The sequence below is a fragment of the Syngnathus acus genome, chromosome 4, assembly GCF_901709675.1.
Source record: "Syngnathus acus chromosome 4, fSynAcu1.2, whole genome shotgun sequence".
Lineage (NCBI taxonomy): Eukaryota > Metazoa > Chordata > Actinopteri > Syngnathiformes > Syngnathidae > Syngnathus > Syngnathus acus.
This window is the reverse complement of record NC_051090.1, coordinates 4116372-4130339: the sequence shown is the minus strand read 5'-3', so window position 1 is coordinate 4130339 and position 13968 is coordinate 4116372. Positions and strand designations below refer to the sequence as shown.

At 45.0% G+C, this 13968-nt stretch overlaps 4 protein-coding genes and 1 long non-coding RNA gene across 12 annotated transcripts; 2 read left to right on the top strand and 3 right to left on the bottom strand.

The window, feature by feature from the left end:
- Window positions 1-133: 133 nt before the first annotated feature.
- On the bottom strand, window positions 134-4991 carry olfml2ba (olfactomedin-like 2Ba). 2 transcript variants are annotated; one of them, XM_037248732.1, is made up of 8 exons: window positions 4789-4991; window positions 4275-4538; window positions 4057-4164; window positions 3331-3498; window positions 2648-2843; window positions 1660-2544; window positions 931-1107; window positions 134-863 (listed from the first exon to the last, which is right to left on the bottom strand). In XM_037248732.1, exons 1-8 carry the CDS (start codon window positions 4957-4959, stop codon window positions 247-249), a joined length of 2586 nt encoding a protein of 861 aa, XP_037104627.1. In that variant the 5' UTR covers window positions 4960-4991; the 3' UTR covers window positions 134-246. The 2 variants fall into 2 exon arrangements, with proteins under 2 accessions (XP_037104627.1, XP_037104628.1); XM_037248733.1 differs by having other exon boundaries at window positions 4275-4467; window positions 4789-4917.
- On the top strand, window positions 4469-5837 carry LOC119121333. The gene is made up of 3 exons (XR_005097657.1): window positions 4469-4557; window positions 4690-4767; window positions 4857-5837. It is a non-coding gene; the product is annotated as an uncharacterized LOC119121333 (long non-coding RNA).
- A 454-nt stretch (window positions 5838-6291) lies between these two features.
- On the bottom strand, window positions 6292-8586 carry LOC119121314 (torsin-1A-interacting protein 2-like). Of its 3 annotated transcripts, none has more exons than XM_037248747.1 (6): window positions 8465-8586; window positions 8020-8103; window positions 7786-7956; window positions 7525-7674; window positions 7296-7460; window positions 6292-7134 (listed from the first exon to the last, which is right to left on the bottom strand). In XM_037248747.1, exons 2-6 carry the CDS (start codon window positions 8072-8074, stop codon window positions 6371-6373), a joined length of 1305 nt encoding a protein of 434 aa, XP_037104642.1. In that variant the 5' UTR covers window positions 8075-8103; window positions 8465-8586; the 3' UTR covers window positions 6292-6370. The 3 variants fall into 3 exon arrangements, with proteins under 3 accessions (XP_037104642.1, XP_037104643.1, XP_037104644.1); XM_037248748.1 differs by having other exon boundaries at window positions 7534-7674; XM_037248749.1 differs by having other exon boundaries at window positions 7296-7454; window positions 7534-7674.
- Window positions 8587-8605: 19 nt separating this feature from the next.
- Window positions 8606-11894, top strand: LOC119121310 (torsin-1A-interacting protein 2-like). 5 transcript variants are annotated; one of them, XR_005097653.1, is made up of 9 exons: window positions 8642-8794; window positions 8980-9114; window positions 9303-9476; window positions 9564-9653; window positions 9722-9871; window positions 9957-10073; window positions 10159-10212; window positions 10317-11204; window positions 11244-11894. XR_005097653.1 is itself a non-coding variant. In XM_037248741.1 (8 exons), exons 1-8 carry the CDS (start codon window positions 8719-8721, stop codon window positions 11102-11104), a joined length of 1581 nt encoding a protein of 526 aa, XP_037104636.1. In that variant the 5' UTR covers window positions 8642-8718; the 3' UTR covers window positions 11105-11894. The 5 variants fall into 5 exon arrangements, 3 of the variants coding, with proteins under 3 accessions (XP_037104637.1, XP_037104636.1, XP_037104634.1); XR_005097652.1 differs by having other exon boundaries at window positions 10317-11222; window positions 11258-11894; XM_037248741.1 differs by having other exon boundaries at window positions 10162-10212; window positions 10317-11894.
- A 94-nt stretch (window positions 11895-11988) lies between these two features.
- On the bottom strand, window positions 11989-13699 carry xcr1a.1 (chemokine (C motif) receptor 1a, duplicate 1). Its single transcript, XM_037248766.1, has 2 exons — window positions 13527-13699; window positions 11989-13291 (listed from the first exon to the last, which is right to left on the bottom strand). Exon 2 carries the CDS (start codon window positions 13281-13283, stop codon window positions 12276-12278), a length of 1008 nt encoding a protein of 335 aa, XP_037104661.1. The 5' UTR covers window positions 13284-13291; window positions 13527-13699; the 3' UTR covers window positions 11989-12275.
- Between the last annotated feature and the right edge of the window lie 269 nt (window positions 13700-13968).

Genomic DNA, 13968 nt, shown 5'->3' with positions numbered 1-13968 from the left:
TGACTCTTAATTTTTCTTTTTTTGTGGATTTCATCAGATCTTCACGCAGCCCACAAAAAAAACAAAAACAAAGGGTCTCGTCTTTCGACGTGTGACCGGCTTTACGCTACAAAACACGGTGAGTCAACAACCAATGGGGCTCACTTTTTATTGAATTCAGATACAAATTGAACAAATAGCCGTTATAGGCCAGTTGGACCGATCTACAATCCATTTGAAAATTTCAACTTCACTACAATTAAAGCTTTAATTGGAGTCTGCATATGCCAACTTAATATCGTATGTGACTTGATGTCCATTGTCCCATGCGTACAAGACGCCCTCTTTGGGGTTATAGTCAATTTGGGTGGTGTAGGTGTAATTGTTGCTGAAAGGCATTCTGGGAATCATCTGAGTGTTGGTGTGAGTGTCGAAGGCGTATTCCAAGTTGGCCTGCTTTTGGTTGTAGCTGTCAACAGCGTACAAGACGCCACACACGATGAAGCAGTTCCCGTAGTGGTTCCTCCTCAGCCCGGTTCTCCACGTGGTCTCCCTTTGCATGCTGAGGTCCACCGGATTCAGGCGGCTCAGAACAACCACTTCCTGTAAGAAGCCCTCGTCGTCCATCGACGGGTAGATGATCCAGATGCCGCTCTCGTCCAAAGCGAAGTCGACGTCCGAGTGACTGCGCCACTCCCACGCCGCCGTCGACTCTTCCATCACGGCGTCGTGCAGCATGGTCCAGGCGGCCACGTAACGCCGCTGCAGGTCAAATTTGATAATGTCTCGGGAGAAGGCGCGGTTGTAGAAGAAGGCGCCGTTGTACACCACGTGATTGGTGCCCATCCAATTGTAAGGAAGTTTGTAGGAGTTTGTAAAACGGCCTGGGGACAAAAAAGAAAACATCTCAAAGGGAGTTCAAAAGCTCAGAATCAACAAAAACACTTTTACCTTTTTTGAAAACATCCATGTTCTGAAACTCCAGGAGGTTGTTCCCGTAATAGAAGTTGGTAACATAAATCCTGTCTTTGTCCGATTTCGGATCCTTCATCCAGGCCCCTTCGGTCCTGCCGTACTTGTTGTGAGTCACCGGTTCGGAGATGATTGCCAAGGTGTCCTTACATTCCTCTGCAAAAGACCCCGAGTGTTATGAGGGAGGCTTTAGAAGAGCATCAACATTTCTCAGACCCACCTCAAAGAGTCTGACAATAATTAGTCTAACAGGCTTTTATTTGAACCAGACTCCTACACGCAAAGTTGCCACATTGGCACAGAACGGTCCAAATAATACTCTATTGTACAATTCTATTGTATTTTTTCACAAATGTGATGGTCCGTTTTATCTTTTTTGTAGTAACCTCAGACAAAATTTTGGTCTGTTGGTTTGATAGTTTGTCCAAAAAATACCAGTTTGACTGAATTGTTGGTAGCGTGAGGAAGAACCTTTCAACATTTGGTGCTGATCATAGATTTGTTTTTGTAGAAGTTGTTGACATATGTTACATTCTTCTGGAATGTCTTGGTCATTAATGACTCAAGCCATCCACCTTTTACAGCAGATCAAGGTCACAGAAAAACTGCTGATCCAAATTAGGATTGTACATTCTTGAATTCTATTTGAGTGTTTTTGAGTTTGTATCCACGCAACGGAAAATGCAGAAAGGCATTGAATCCATTTACCGGGTTTTCTTGTTGTTGCTCCCTCCTGCCTTTGCATGATGTCATCAAACTCCACATCTTCTTCTTCCTCCTCCCAGCTGATTTTATACTTCCGTTTGACCGCAGGAGTCCGACTGGGGACGGTCGTGGTGGTCTTGATGGTGGTTGGACTGGGGACGGTCGTGGTCGTCGTGGGTTTGACGGTGGTGGGAGTGGGGACGGTCGTGGTCGTCGTGGGTTTGATGGTGGTGGTCGGAGGAGGAGTCGTCACAGGTGTGGTGACGGGTGGGGGAGTGCTTGGAGGGTTTGTTGAAGATGTTGGAAAGTAGGTCGTCGGGTCTTGTGGTGTTGTGGGGGCGACCTGAGTGACTGTTGGAATGTTGGTGGTGTGGGTTCCAGAGCTGGTGGTCACGTCCTTCACAGTGGAGATTGGTGCTCCTGTCATTTGGTCACTCATCTCCAGGCTTGTGGTTTCTAGCGCGATTCTTTGTGTATCCTTTGTAGGGGTTGACGTAGCATCCGCTTGAGTGGTTTTGGTCATCTCCGTGGTAGTTACATCCGGGGAGGAGTTCGAAGGAACAGATTGAGATGCAGAGTTCAAGGTGGTGGGGTTCAACAAGGTCGTGTTGGGTGCTAACGTGACTTTGCTTGTTGCGTTTGTGTCAGTCGCGATTGTTGCCGAAGCGGTTGGAGCGTCAACGTCTACGATGTCTTCACTCAGACGTTTTGGTAGGCTTGTAGGCCGACTGGCTTTCTTGGAGCCATGGGAGAGGTCAGTAGACACGGGGTGGAAAGATCTTGGCTCTACCGTCTGCCTGGGACGGGGACGAGCTTTGTGTCGGATAAGATTCTCCTCAACCAGGAGGTCGATTGGACCATCGCCACTGAATCCATGATACTCCAAATCTACAGAGGATGAAGAAGTTCAGGTCAAAGGCTCTCCATTGTCAGAGCTGCACATTGCAAAAACAAAATGGCTGGACAAATTCCGAGGGTATGTCCCATTTACCGGTCTCTTCATGCTCCCCGTCGTCAGTGGCCATTGGTTCTGGCTCCGACTTGTAAAAAGTCACTCCTCTGATAATCATCCCATTAAGAGCAGTCTTGGATTCCTGAAAAACCTTGTCGCCCGCCTTTTTGCGAGCCACGTGCTGCTTCACCTCGGTGACCTGAGCCGAACCGTCTGACAGAGTTCTGTGCTTCTCCTGTTTATAAACAGAGGAACAACTTCAAAACCACCCAGTGACGGTTTGCCAAACAAAAACAGTTGACATCATTAAATATTTATTTGTAGCCATAGTTGGCGCCCTCAATGTAACTGAGATAAACTAGGTGAAAAATAACAATTGAGACAGAATTTGTTTTTGTTCATTAACAATCAGAGCCGTTTGTGTTTATTGGGGATTTTCAAACGGACTTTATGTATTGGACTCAGCATCTTGTGGCCACATATTTCGTTTCAGTTTTCATCAATAATCTTGCGTAATGCCCCTGAGAAAGCATACCAGCATGGTGATTCAATTTTGGGAGAAGAAGCCCACCCAACACTTCTGGAGAGGATCGCCATTTCACTTGGATGCTGTCATGGGGTCAACAGTGCTACAGTCACCCGGTCTCCCTCTTATCAACAATTTCACATGTTCTCCGTCCGTCGCTCAAGATTTACTTAGTTATGTAAGACATCACATTTACCGGTATTTTTGGAGACGTTTCCGGTCCATCGACTTTCTCTCTTCCTTGATCATCTTGGTGGTGTGAAGGTGAATTCGGGGCGGTGGTCCAACTTTCACCACCGTGTGTTGGGTTGGATGAGTTCGTGTTGGACTTCACGTCATCTTTGATGTCTTTAATGGCCATCACCTTTACGTAATCGTAAATAAATGATATAGTCAATTTAACGTTCAACATATTTGTTCAATGAGAAAATTATGCAGGCATCGGATTGTGCTAGTTACAGTAGACGATATAAATACTGCAAGTCTAAATGGAGGTTTATTTTTCTCCAGGTTTACCCGTGCAAAAAAGAAAAAAGTCTCCAGAGGCCACTTAGTGGGGAAAAGCACATCTATTTTCAGTGTGCCTAACAATGGCTGTGTCACATCACAAGTCAAGTCAGCCAGCGAGTGGACGATCATCATTTGGATTGTGCAAAAGCGTGACTAATGTTGACTACTTTTGATTTTTTATTCCGCTGTGAGGTGACGACGCCATAATTTGTCCCGGCCATGATTACAATTGGGATTTATTTTGAGGAGAAGGAAATGCAGAGCGCCAAATTCTTCTGGGGACTTGTATGCTTTCTGATGTAACCCCGCTTGCGTAAGTATTGGGACACCTGCCGGATATCTTTTGTTTTCAGTTTGTTGTTTTCAGTGGTCAAAAAAATTGGTGACAAAAAACTTTGCCGTCATCTGGTACCTTTTCAATGTGTGTCACACGGTCCACCAGATTGCTGATGATGGTGTGCAGCTTGGGTAGATCCATCCCATTATAGGAACCTTCCAGAAGCTCAAGGACGGTGGCCAACTATAACAATCAAGTGGACTCGGTCAAAAAGCGTCAAGACCAACTGGAGACCAGAGATCCAATCTAGCTCCAAGATGATCCTTTTGAGTTTTTTTTTGTGGAAACTTCACCTTGACATCATCTTTCGCAGCTTCCCTAAGCTTTTTCAGTCTTCGCTCTCCTTCGCAGGGGTTGACCGCAGCCGGAGGAGCGACGCAGGCGCACTTACACTCCGGACCGGACGTGATGGTCTCCACAGTGTAGGAGTCCTGCGCGGTTGCGCTGCCCTCCTCTATCCGCCGGCAGGCGCTCCTGCTCAGGGGTCTGACAACACATTGACACCGACAGTCAGAACCTTCCGAGAGGGCTTTCACTTTGTCATAATCACCCAGCAGCTACAAAGAGAAAAGGACGGTATGTATTTTTTTCTGCAGTTTGTCAGGTGTCCACACAACATACAGTTAAATCCGGATTTTTGTTGTTGTTGCTTTTATACACCACCACGCTGGATTTATATCCCAATGATGGCTTTATTCATCCCAACAGGACTTGATATTGTTCCAGTTTAAATCCAAGTGGTGCGTAAAGGCAAAAATCCATCCGGACCAAACTGTATGATGCATTGTGAGTGCACGCACGCCTTACCTCGGAGAGGGTGTTTTGCTCATCATCAGTCACCTCCTGCAGCTTGTTGGCATTTTGCTCTGTGTCAGTTTGCAGCCTGGAGTCTGCAGCAGCCAGGCTGTTTGGCGGCACGGTCACTCCGTGCACAAGAAGCGCACAGTGCACCAAGATCACCACGCAACACTTCAACATGCTGGGACGCCGATGAGAGAGTTTAAAAAAAAAAAAAAATTGCAGATTGTTCAAGTTAGCAGGCAAGAAATGTCTTTGGCCTCCTCATGGCGGGTCCAGACTGGAGATGAAGGCTCTACGAGGCCATGATGTCAACGCACTGATGGAGAGTGGAGGCAGGGAGAGGGTGCGTGTGAAAGCTGAGCGAGTGCCGACAGGAGGCGGGCCCTGATGATGGAAGGAGTGAGGAGGAGTTCAACTCGCAATCCATCAGCTCTACATGTGAAAGTAAGTCTCGGGAAATAAATGTTTTTTTTAAGATAGGGTAACCAAAATATTGGAAAAGCTCCCATTAGGATGTAGTGCATAGCGACATAGCTTCAAACGACTGTATAATTATGACCTCATGGCAAAGTTTAAGTGTACCTAATGTAGTGGCTGGCAAGTGTCAAAATGTTATTTTGGGAAGTTCTTACAAAGAAATTGGTTAATAAAATATCAGTTTTATATTATTTATTTCAGGTCTGTATTTGAAACACTAAGATTGTGAAATTAATGATTTTTACATACATTTTTTAAATATATATTATTAAATAATTGGTAAGGTGAATTCCAAATAGAGCATACATGTTTCAAGTGTTTTTCTTTCATATCTCATCAATGTATGACCAGAAATGCATAAATTTGCCCAACCCTGGGTTTAACGGTGTATTTGCTAAATGCTGCCCTCTATAGGGCACTACCATACACTGCAACGAAACAAACAAGCCTCAAATCTTTCGTCTTTATTCGATATAAGGCACATGAACTGTATGAAGCAGTACAGTACTGTTTTCCTGGAGTATGATAGAAAGTTTGGTTAAGGGACACTGTCATGTTGGAAGGTTGGGAATTGCAAATAAAAGACAATGCTGAAAGCAGTCAAAGTTATCAGAGAATAAAACAGACAAATCATAAATACCCTTTTTAAAAATTGTAAAATAATACATTCATTTTGCATGGAGCTCCTTGGTTTAGGTTTGCATTTGTTCTGAGCGGATAAAAATAGTGATAATTTAAAAAAAAAAAAAAACTCAATGGTAAAATGTCAATTTTGGACTGTATAAGATTTGTATCTTGATGCATTAGATAATAAATTACATTTCGCGCTATAGTGTCCAGAATTTGATTCTAGCATCCACACCAGAATGAAACTGAATTTTCATTAGTTGTTTGAGTTAAGTTATTCAGAGCAGTGAAGTTGTTCATTAACAAGATTGTTTCTTAAAGATATTTATAACTGATTTTTATGATGATTTTTTTTTTAAGAAAAATATGTTCTGGAAACGGTTAAAACTTTTGTTAAAAAAAACAAAATCCTTCATCAGCCTTGGACTTAATCATCATCTATAAAGTGTCATCTTTTCAGCAACCCTGTATAAAATCAGAAAGTTCACGAGCAGCTTTCATGCTCCGTCCACGCCTCGGCGGCAACCGGAAGGATGAGGTGCGAAATGCGGCTCCACAGTCCGCTGTACTTGTCCAGGTCCATCCTGTCGAAGGCCAAGGGACGACCATGCGAGAGGAACTTGCTCTGGAGGTGGTCATCCACCATCTCCTCCACGGCGCTCAAAGGAATCCCGGCGGGTATCTCCTCCTCTCCCTCCAGCAGCACGGTGAAGATGAGGAACGTCTTCTTGTAGGCCGCGTTCTCGTGGTCGCAGTAGCGATAGAAGATGAGCGTGGAGCCCGGGGGCAGCTGCTCGAAGTGATGAATCACCGCCACGGGTTTGTCCCCTTCGAAGGCCACCTGCAGCTGGCCGTCGATGTCCAGTTTGACCCGGTCGCTGTCCACGCCGGCTTTGCTGGCACCGTCGATGTGCAGCACGGAGCCGTTGAGGGCGGAGGAGAAGGCGGAGCCCAGGTCGCGGGCCAGGCATCGCAGCGTTCGGCGGCCCGACGCCCCCGCCGTCAGGATCAGACTGACGGGTTGGCTGGGCCGTTCCGTCAGGAGGTGCCTCTTCAGGTGGATCCGGCTGCGGGTCCACAGCTCGGGGCGCTGGCCGGGGAAGCGGGACTCGACTCTTTCAAGCTGCCTCAGGAAGACGGCGACGGGAGGCATGGCGCTTGGAAGCAGCGGTTCGGGCCGGAGGATGTGCTGCACCACCACGGCGACGAGTACCAACACTACACCGATGCCCATCAGGTATCTTCTTCCTGTACACACACACAAGCTTGATATTTATTTGAGAAAATGACAGTCAGATCTTGAGGCCCTCCTGTTGAGGTTGTAACAACTATACTATACCACTTGGTCTAACTCATCTTGGACAGATTCCAGTTTAAGTGTGACCTTGATCCTGACTTGGTTAGCCTACCTCCAAGAATTCCAGTAACTCCTGAGTCAGCAGTTTCCCAAGTGGCTGGGCCAATGGTCTCCACCTTATTCCTCCGATCAACATCCTTCAGAATCTCCAGTGAGGCTTTCCGTGGCACCTGTGGGTCCTCCTCTTCCACGGGGTCCTGAATTCTGGATTCTGATCCTCAAGAGGGGAGATTAAAACTAGTTGATGAATATTTAAAACATAAGCGAAATATCAAATGTGCTGTCCGCACCTTTTGGGTCATTAAGGACCAGCTGGTCTTCTTGGAGACTTTCAACAGGACCGTCTACATGATCAGGGTTTGTGTTGGACTCTGTTGCTGCTGTGGTGTCTTCTGGTGCCTTCTCGTCATCCTCTGGTTGGTCCTCCCCAGCTACAGCCGATAACAATGTGAATTTCAATGACTTGAGTTTAATTCGTTCCGTGACCAAGCTTGTAATCATCTTCCTTCAGTTACTTCTCATTTGAGGCAGGAAACACTCACCACCAAAATCTTCTTTTGTTGTTGACTCCTCATCTTGTTGTGCTCCCGTGCAATCATGATCAGCAGCAGAACCATCAAGGTCAAGTGCCCCGTTCTCCACATTTGGCTCGTCCAACTCGCCTTTACTGCACCCATCAGGCGGAAGGACGGTCTTCTCAGGCTGATCGCTGTCTGCAACACAAACAAGGTGGTCCAGTGAAGTTCAGCAACTGCACTGCCAGTGCACTGCATTACCTGCTGCTGGTTCTTCTTGTTGGGGGTGGGCAGCTGGGTCTGGTGAGTCTTCCATGACTGTTCAAACGGGCCCAATGATTAGTCCTTTGAAGAAAAAGCGTGTCATGTTATGACTACACTAACTTGCACATTGTTCCAACAGGGACAACTAGTTCTTTCGGTGTCCAGAGTCCACAATTAAATGGTCCAAAGTACTACGGACACCCTTACGACTAGATCGATTGCAAAGCTGTTTAAAAGTTAACCAACCCACATGTAAATTACTAAATTGTATGCAAACACTAAGATAAAAGCCATTATGTAGGTTCACTGAAATTGAAAGCCGTTTCGATTAGCACATTAGCAAGCCTATGCTAACAGCTGCAATGTGAAGCTGCCTTACTATGGAAAACCTAATACGAGTATAAATACATAAATAACAGGTAGATATAGTTGTTAAACTCACCTCAATCACATAACCGTGATATCCGGCAACAACGTAGTCTTGACTCTGTACTTTCGCTTTCTGACAGGTCCAGGTGGAACCATTGAAGGGGGAACAGAGTTGCCGGAGGGACGAGTTTAAGTCACGGAAACTTATTTCCGCTTTTTATGTCCTCTGCGTAATTCTTCCCGTTGAGTCGTATCTCGTCCGAACACGATGTTGGAATTTATTTAATTCGCGTTTAGTACCTTTTCTCGGTCTAATTAAAACCATAAATGGATACGGATGTTTCTGAAAATGCGGAGCTCCGGACTCTGAGGAGACCGACGCGACGGCAGTCAACAGAAAAAAGTAAGTGTAACAGACAGTCATGTTAACCTTCGATGCTAGCGCACTTAAGTCTTCTCAATGAACGCGATGGGCTTTGTTTAATGGCAACACGTCCACTGGCATGTTTGTTTCTTGCGAGTTAATTGTGGTTGAAGGCAGTAAATCCAGTAATTCTCGCCTAATTCAAATGATCCTTCCTTGTGTAGCTTTCATTTGTGAAGTGACCGCAAGAGGTCCAATCAGGAGGTCTAAAAGGGGGATAGAAAAGCAGGCGACTTCTTCTTCTTCTGTCCCAACTATTAATGGATCCAGAAATGTGGAGACTGGCTCAGAAGATGAAGGTGAGGCGACTGTATTTTCTTGGCTTCAACGACAATTAAAGTTGATATTGTGGCAAAAGGGAGGAACACGTCTTTATTTCATGACTGTCTGCCAAATACTGTCGCTGGAGACAATTTATCAAAAACACAATATCATGCCATTTACTTTCGATGAAAAGTGCTTCAGTTGTCCAAAACCTCTCTTTCAGCGTCCCCTGGAAAGAAAAGTCGACTAGAAGAAGAAGAAGAAGAAATGTCAGGTGATAGCGGTAATAAAAAGGAGATGGATCTTCAGGAATCAGCACTGGAAGAAAATGAAGACCAGGAAATGGTTATTGAAGGAGATTCTGTGCATAGTCCAGATCATCCAGAAACATCACTTGGTAAGTGCATCATGTGACACATTCTTTACTGCATAAATTGAAATTTCCGTTCTGTTGTCAAACCTCAAACAACAACCTCATCCACAGGAGATGTGAAGTTGTCCCCATTTGTTGTGCTGGGCAAGCGCTACCGTATAAGTGAAAATACTGACACACACTTGATGAAACGCAACGAAGGTACAACCCGTTTCTTTCCGCATTGATTGAAAAATTACGATTGCACTTCAGTTTTGCTATTTGTTCAGTCAAGACACCGTCACGGGAAGAAACTGCCACGTTCAGGAAGCCCAGCGTACCGACGAGATCTTTGGCGAGCAGACGCAATGTGCAAAGCCGCAAAATCACCAGCATGGACGAGTACAAGAAGGAGATGGAGGCCAAAGCTAAAAGCTCTGGTAAGGTTGACGTTACTACATTTTGATGGTGAAAGTGAAGCTTCTTGCTTTAAGAAATTGCACTCAAAATGTCCTCCATGTGTAGGCATCTCCACAGCCGACCACCGCAGTGTGTATACACCCTCCGTGACATCGTACCCGGTACGACACCGAGCCAATAACATTCCCATCCGGAAAGAACCGGTCTCGCGCAGCAAAAAAGGTGACTGAACCCTTAGCAGATTCCACCTGGTTGTTTAATTTGCTAAACAATGTTGCTATTTTTCTATTTGGTTTTCTTCTCTCAGCGGTTATTAAGACACAAGGGGTTACCAGGGGATCCTCTGGAGGATCATCAAGAGGTAAGTTATTTCGATTAACACGGAAAAAATTTGCGGAAAAAAGGTCAATGCAAAATCTCTTTCTAACGTTGTTTGGAGTTGAAATTTTTCCTGTCGCCCTTCAGGATTCCCTCATTATTTGTGCTGGTCGGTTGTGATCGTGCTGCTGCTTAGCTCTGCTGCAATGCTGCTCTACAAGGACAAGTTGATCTCGCTGTACCGGACGTTTGCGGAGGGAGCACGGCGTCCATCCAGGTCTGTGAAGCTCCAGCCCTTCGCGGATCTCTTGTCTCAATTGGAGGCCCGCTTCCGCAGTCAAAGACCAGAACTTTGGAAAAGGAGCAAGATCCACCTGGAGAAGCACCTTAAAAGCGCCGAGCCCACGGAGCCCGTCAGTCTGATCCTGACGTCTGGCCGCGGCGCTGAAAAGACGCTGTCCTGCCTGGCCGAGGGTCTGGCGTCCGCTTTCTCCTCGGCGCTGGAAGCTTCCGTGCTCCAAATCGACGGAGCCGGGAAGGCCGCCATGGAGAGTGACGAGGTGAAGCTGGACATGGACGGGCAACTGCGGGCAGCCTTTGGGGGAAACCGAGCGGCGGCTGTCATCCACCGCTTTGAGGAGCTGCCGCCCGGCTCCACCCTCATCTTCTATCGCTACTGTGACCACGAACACGCCGCCTACAAGGAGGTCTTCCTGTTGTTCACCGTGCTACTGCCTCAGGAAGAGGTCAGCGGGGAGCTCGGGGCTGTCGAGGAGATGGTTCAGGACTATCTTAAGGACAGGCTGGTGGACTCAAGCAACCAGACGGCCTTCAATGAGATGGACACGGATAAGTTCGGCGGGCTGTGGAGTCGCATCTCTCACCTGGTCCTGCCCGTGGTGGCTGAGGAGGACGTAGAGCAGAACGGATGCTGAGGACCCGACTGGGGACTCGGTTAACAACCAATCACGGCTCAGTTTCATCACGTGACCAAAATGAGAGCTCACTGTTGAACTCAACCCGCAGTCGCTGCATTCTTACTTTTGATTTCAAGTGAAGTCACATTAAGATTGGTCAGTTTGACTTAGTCCACAAATCAGACGTTTGAGTCGCCTGTTCTGAACTAGAAACTTTGTTCAACGTATTCCTTTTGTGGTGACGGATCAGCAAACATCCTCTTTTGTTTTGGAGTGAAAATCTACATGTAGTCATGCATTCAACCTCTCACATGACCGATAAATTCATTTTAAATGTCTCAATTCCTCTTTTCATTCCTCTTGTGTACAAGTTTGCACTTAAAATGTTGGAGGCTTTTATCAAAGAATCCATTTCGTACTGCTAATTTTGTTCATAATATCTCGTATCCTGGGATTTGTTTTATATTTTTGTGTGAATATTGGAAATACTATAAGAATATTTCATCTTTGAATCTGTGCTCTAGAAAATGATACAGCTTTTTATGATTAACGTGTGCCTTTAAGACTCGAGGGAAAAACAAAGTCTTTGAAATATGCAAAACAAAATATTTGAATGATTGAAACTGTCTACATAAAAATCACTTTTTTTTTTCCTGATGTGTTTTTAAAATTCCCTTTTTGTCTGATTTTGTCTGTCACTTATAAGACTATTTCACATGCCTGAGTAATGTTTAATAAAAATTATTTTGATACATGAAATGTTCCACAATAGAATCTTGCTATCAATAATAAGCATTTATGATCACAAGGCAAGTTGAAATTAGTATTTTTCTGAGCATTCCCTCATTTAATTTATCCCTCCCAATCCATTATGATACAAGCAATGACTGATATGGTAATTAAGATGTGAATGTCAATAATTTATTTTTCATGCTTTGTATTTTTGCAAAGGTCACCTGTGTAGTGTTAAAAAAGGCACATAGAATTAATTTCCTCTCTTTGTACACAATAGAGGTTCTTTTTCTCAAATGTCAATGAAAGCTTATCCTTTCAAACAAAACATTTATTTGCATGTTACCCATGTGATTCATTTGTAGACAATTGAAAGCAAAATTATTCAAGTACAATCATGTATCTGTTAAACATTCCACACACAAAAAATCGAATTATTTGACAATAGAAACGCCATCTAATACATTGATCCCTGTGAGATTATGTTTTGCATCCTCCCCTCTTGTGTCTCGACAGCCCTCGGTCCTCTGAACATCTTCAAGAAAATTGTCTTTAGGTGACGTCTGAACCTCACGCCCACTAGCGCGTAAAAGACCGGGTTGAGACAGCAGTGGGAGAAGGCAACGAGTCGGCACACATAGAACGCATAATCGAGTCGGATACTTAAGTCGCAGTCTTCAAAAGGCGGAACCAACTTGTTCGATAAAAGTCTCAGAAAGATCACCACATTATACGGCACCCATCCCAGGAAGAAGACGACCACGACGCACAAGACGAGTTTTACCGCTCGGCTCTTGGTGTGCGATCTGGTTCTGGTGATTCGGCCCAGTATCTTGCAGTAGCAGAAAGCCATGACGGCAGAGGCGACTAAGAAGAAGACGTTCTGCTGGGAAACGCCGACCGTTGCCCACAGATCGTCCTCGTACTCGCAACCCAGGGACGGTTTGTCCTTGTGTGGGATGAAGACAACATTACTGAAGAGCAGAGAGGGCAAGGCCGCGCCCACGCTGACTATCCACAGCAAGATGGAGACCAGAACCCCCGCGCGTACAGTTTTTGGCCTCAAGTCCGACAGCGGGCGGACCACAGTCAGATACCTGTCGACGGTCATGACGGTCAGGAAGAGGACGCTACTGTAAAACCCGATGAAGAAGACAAAAGTGACGATTTTGCAGAGGGTCTTATGGAACAGCCAGCCCCGACTGTGGTAGATGGCCCAGAACGGGAGACCGCTGGTGAAGACCAGGTCAGACACGGCCAGATTGAGAATGAGAATGTTGGTTAGAGATTTAAGGTTCTCGTACAAAGCCAGGATGACGAGGACCAGGACGTTTCCGACGAGGCTCAGCGTGATCACGATTGAGAAGAAAGCAGGAACTACAATGGAGCCGAATCGGACCACTTCGTCTTTTTCGCATACTTCGTCATCATAGTTGTAGTCGTAGGAAATGTCGGAGTCATTCATTGTTGTGCCTAGCAACAATTAAGATGAAATAAAAAATGATAAAATAGTATTTTAAACACTGCTCACCAAAGATATTATGTATCTACGTGACATTTCAGGATGATCCTAAAATGCATTAGATCCTTTGACCATAGAGGTCAAGGTTAACCCTGAAATCCCCCTCAAAGCCCAATATCATTATTATGATAATAATTCAAATCATGAAAAAATAATAAAATTCTAAAAATATGAACAGAAAACTACCTGGAGTTGTTATGATTTGTTGTTCGCTGTTCCCTCTTGATTATCAAAGAGTACTGACAGACTTCCTCTTCTACTTTAGCAGTTCATCCTGTTATGTTATCATATTATCCACCTATAGGTAGGTAGCTCTAGAAGGTAGATAAGTAGATTTAAGTGAAAGTATGAAGGGTTTTTGGGAGTACTCCATAAAAGGTCAGGAAGGAAAAGATACCCGGAAAAAAGCGCATTTGACAAGAATGAAAGCTTTGAAAATGTCAGAGAGGGAAGAGGGAATGTTGATTCCAGCAAAAGAAGGATCAAAATAAGCATAAATAAGGAAGTATGAACAAAAGAAACTTTGAGGTCAGAAAGGAAAAGATATAAAATAAATATAGGCCCACTCTTTATATTTTTATTATTAAAACCTAATTATACATAATAAAGGATTTAAATTGTGTGTAGA

Excerpts from the sequence above, each read along its gene's own strand:
- olfml2ba (XM_037248732.1), bottom strand. The coding sequence starts at position 4,959 with ATGTTGAAGTGTTGCGTGGTGATCTTGGTGCACTGTGCGCTTCTTGTG. Across the intron at positions 4,165-4,274 it reads CTGCGAAAGATGATGTCAAG|TTGGCCACCGTCCTTGAGCT; the intron begins GTGAAGTTTCCA and ends TGATTGTTATAG. Across the intron at positions 1,108-1,659 it reads AGCAACAACAAGAAAACCCG|AGGAATGTAAGGACACCTTG; the intron begins GTAAATGGATTC and ends GGTCTTTTGCAG.
- LOC119121310 (XM_037248739.1), top strand. The coding sequence starts at position 8,719 with ATGGATACGGATGTTTCTGAAAATGCGGAGCTCCGGACTCTGAGGAGA. Across the intron at positions 8,795-8,979 it reads ACGGCAGTCAACAGAAAAAA|CTTTCATTTGTGAAGTGACC; the intron begins GTAAGTGTAACA and ends TTCCTTGTGTAG. Across the intron at positions 9,115-9,302 it reads GACTGGCTCAGAAGATGAAG|CGTCCCCTGGAAAGAAAAGT; the intron begins GTGAGGCGACTG and ends CCTCTCTTTCAG.
- xcr1a.1 (XM_037248766.1), bottom strand. The coding sequence starts at position 13,283 with ATGAATGACTCCGACATTTCCTACGACTACAACTATGATGACGAAGTA.
- LOC119121314 (XM_037248747.1), bottom strand. The coding sequence starts at position 8,074 with ATGGAAGACTCACCAGACCCAGCTGCCCACCCCCAACAAGAAGAACCA. Across the intron at positions 7,957-8,019 it reads ACAAGAAGAACCAGCAGCAG|ACAGCGATCAGCCTGAGAAG; the intron begins GTAATGCAGTGC and ends TTTGTGTTGCAG. Across the intron at positions 7,135-7,295 it reads AGTTACTGGAATTCTTGGAG|GAAGAAGATACCTGATGGGC; the intron begins GTAGGCTAACCA and ends GTGTGTGTACAG.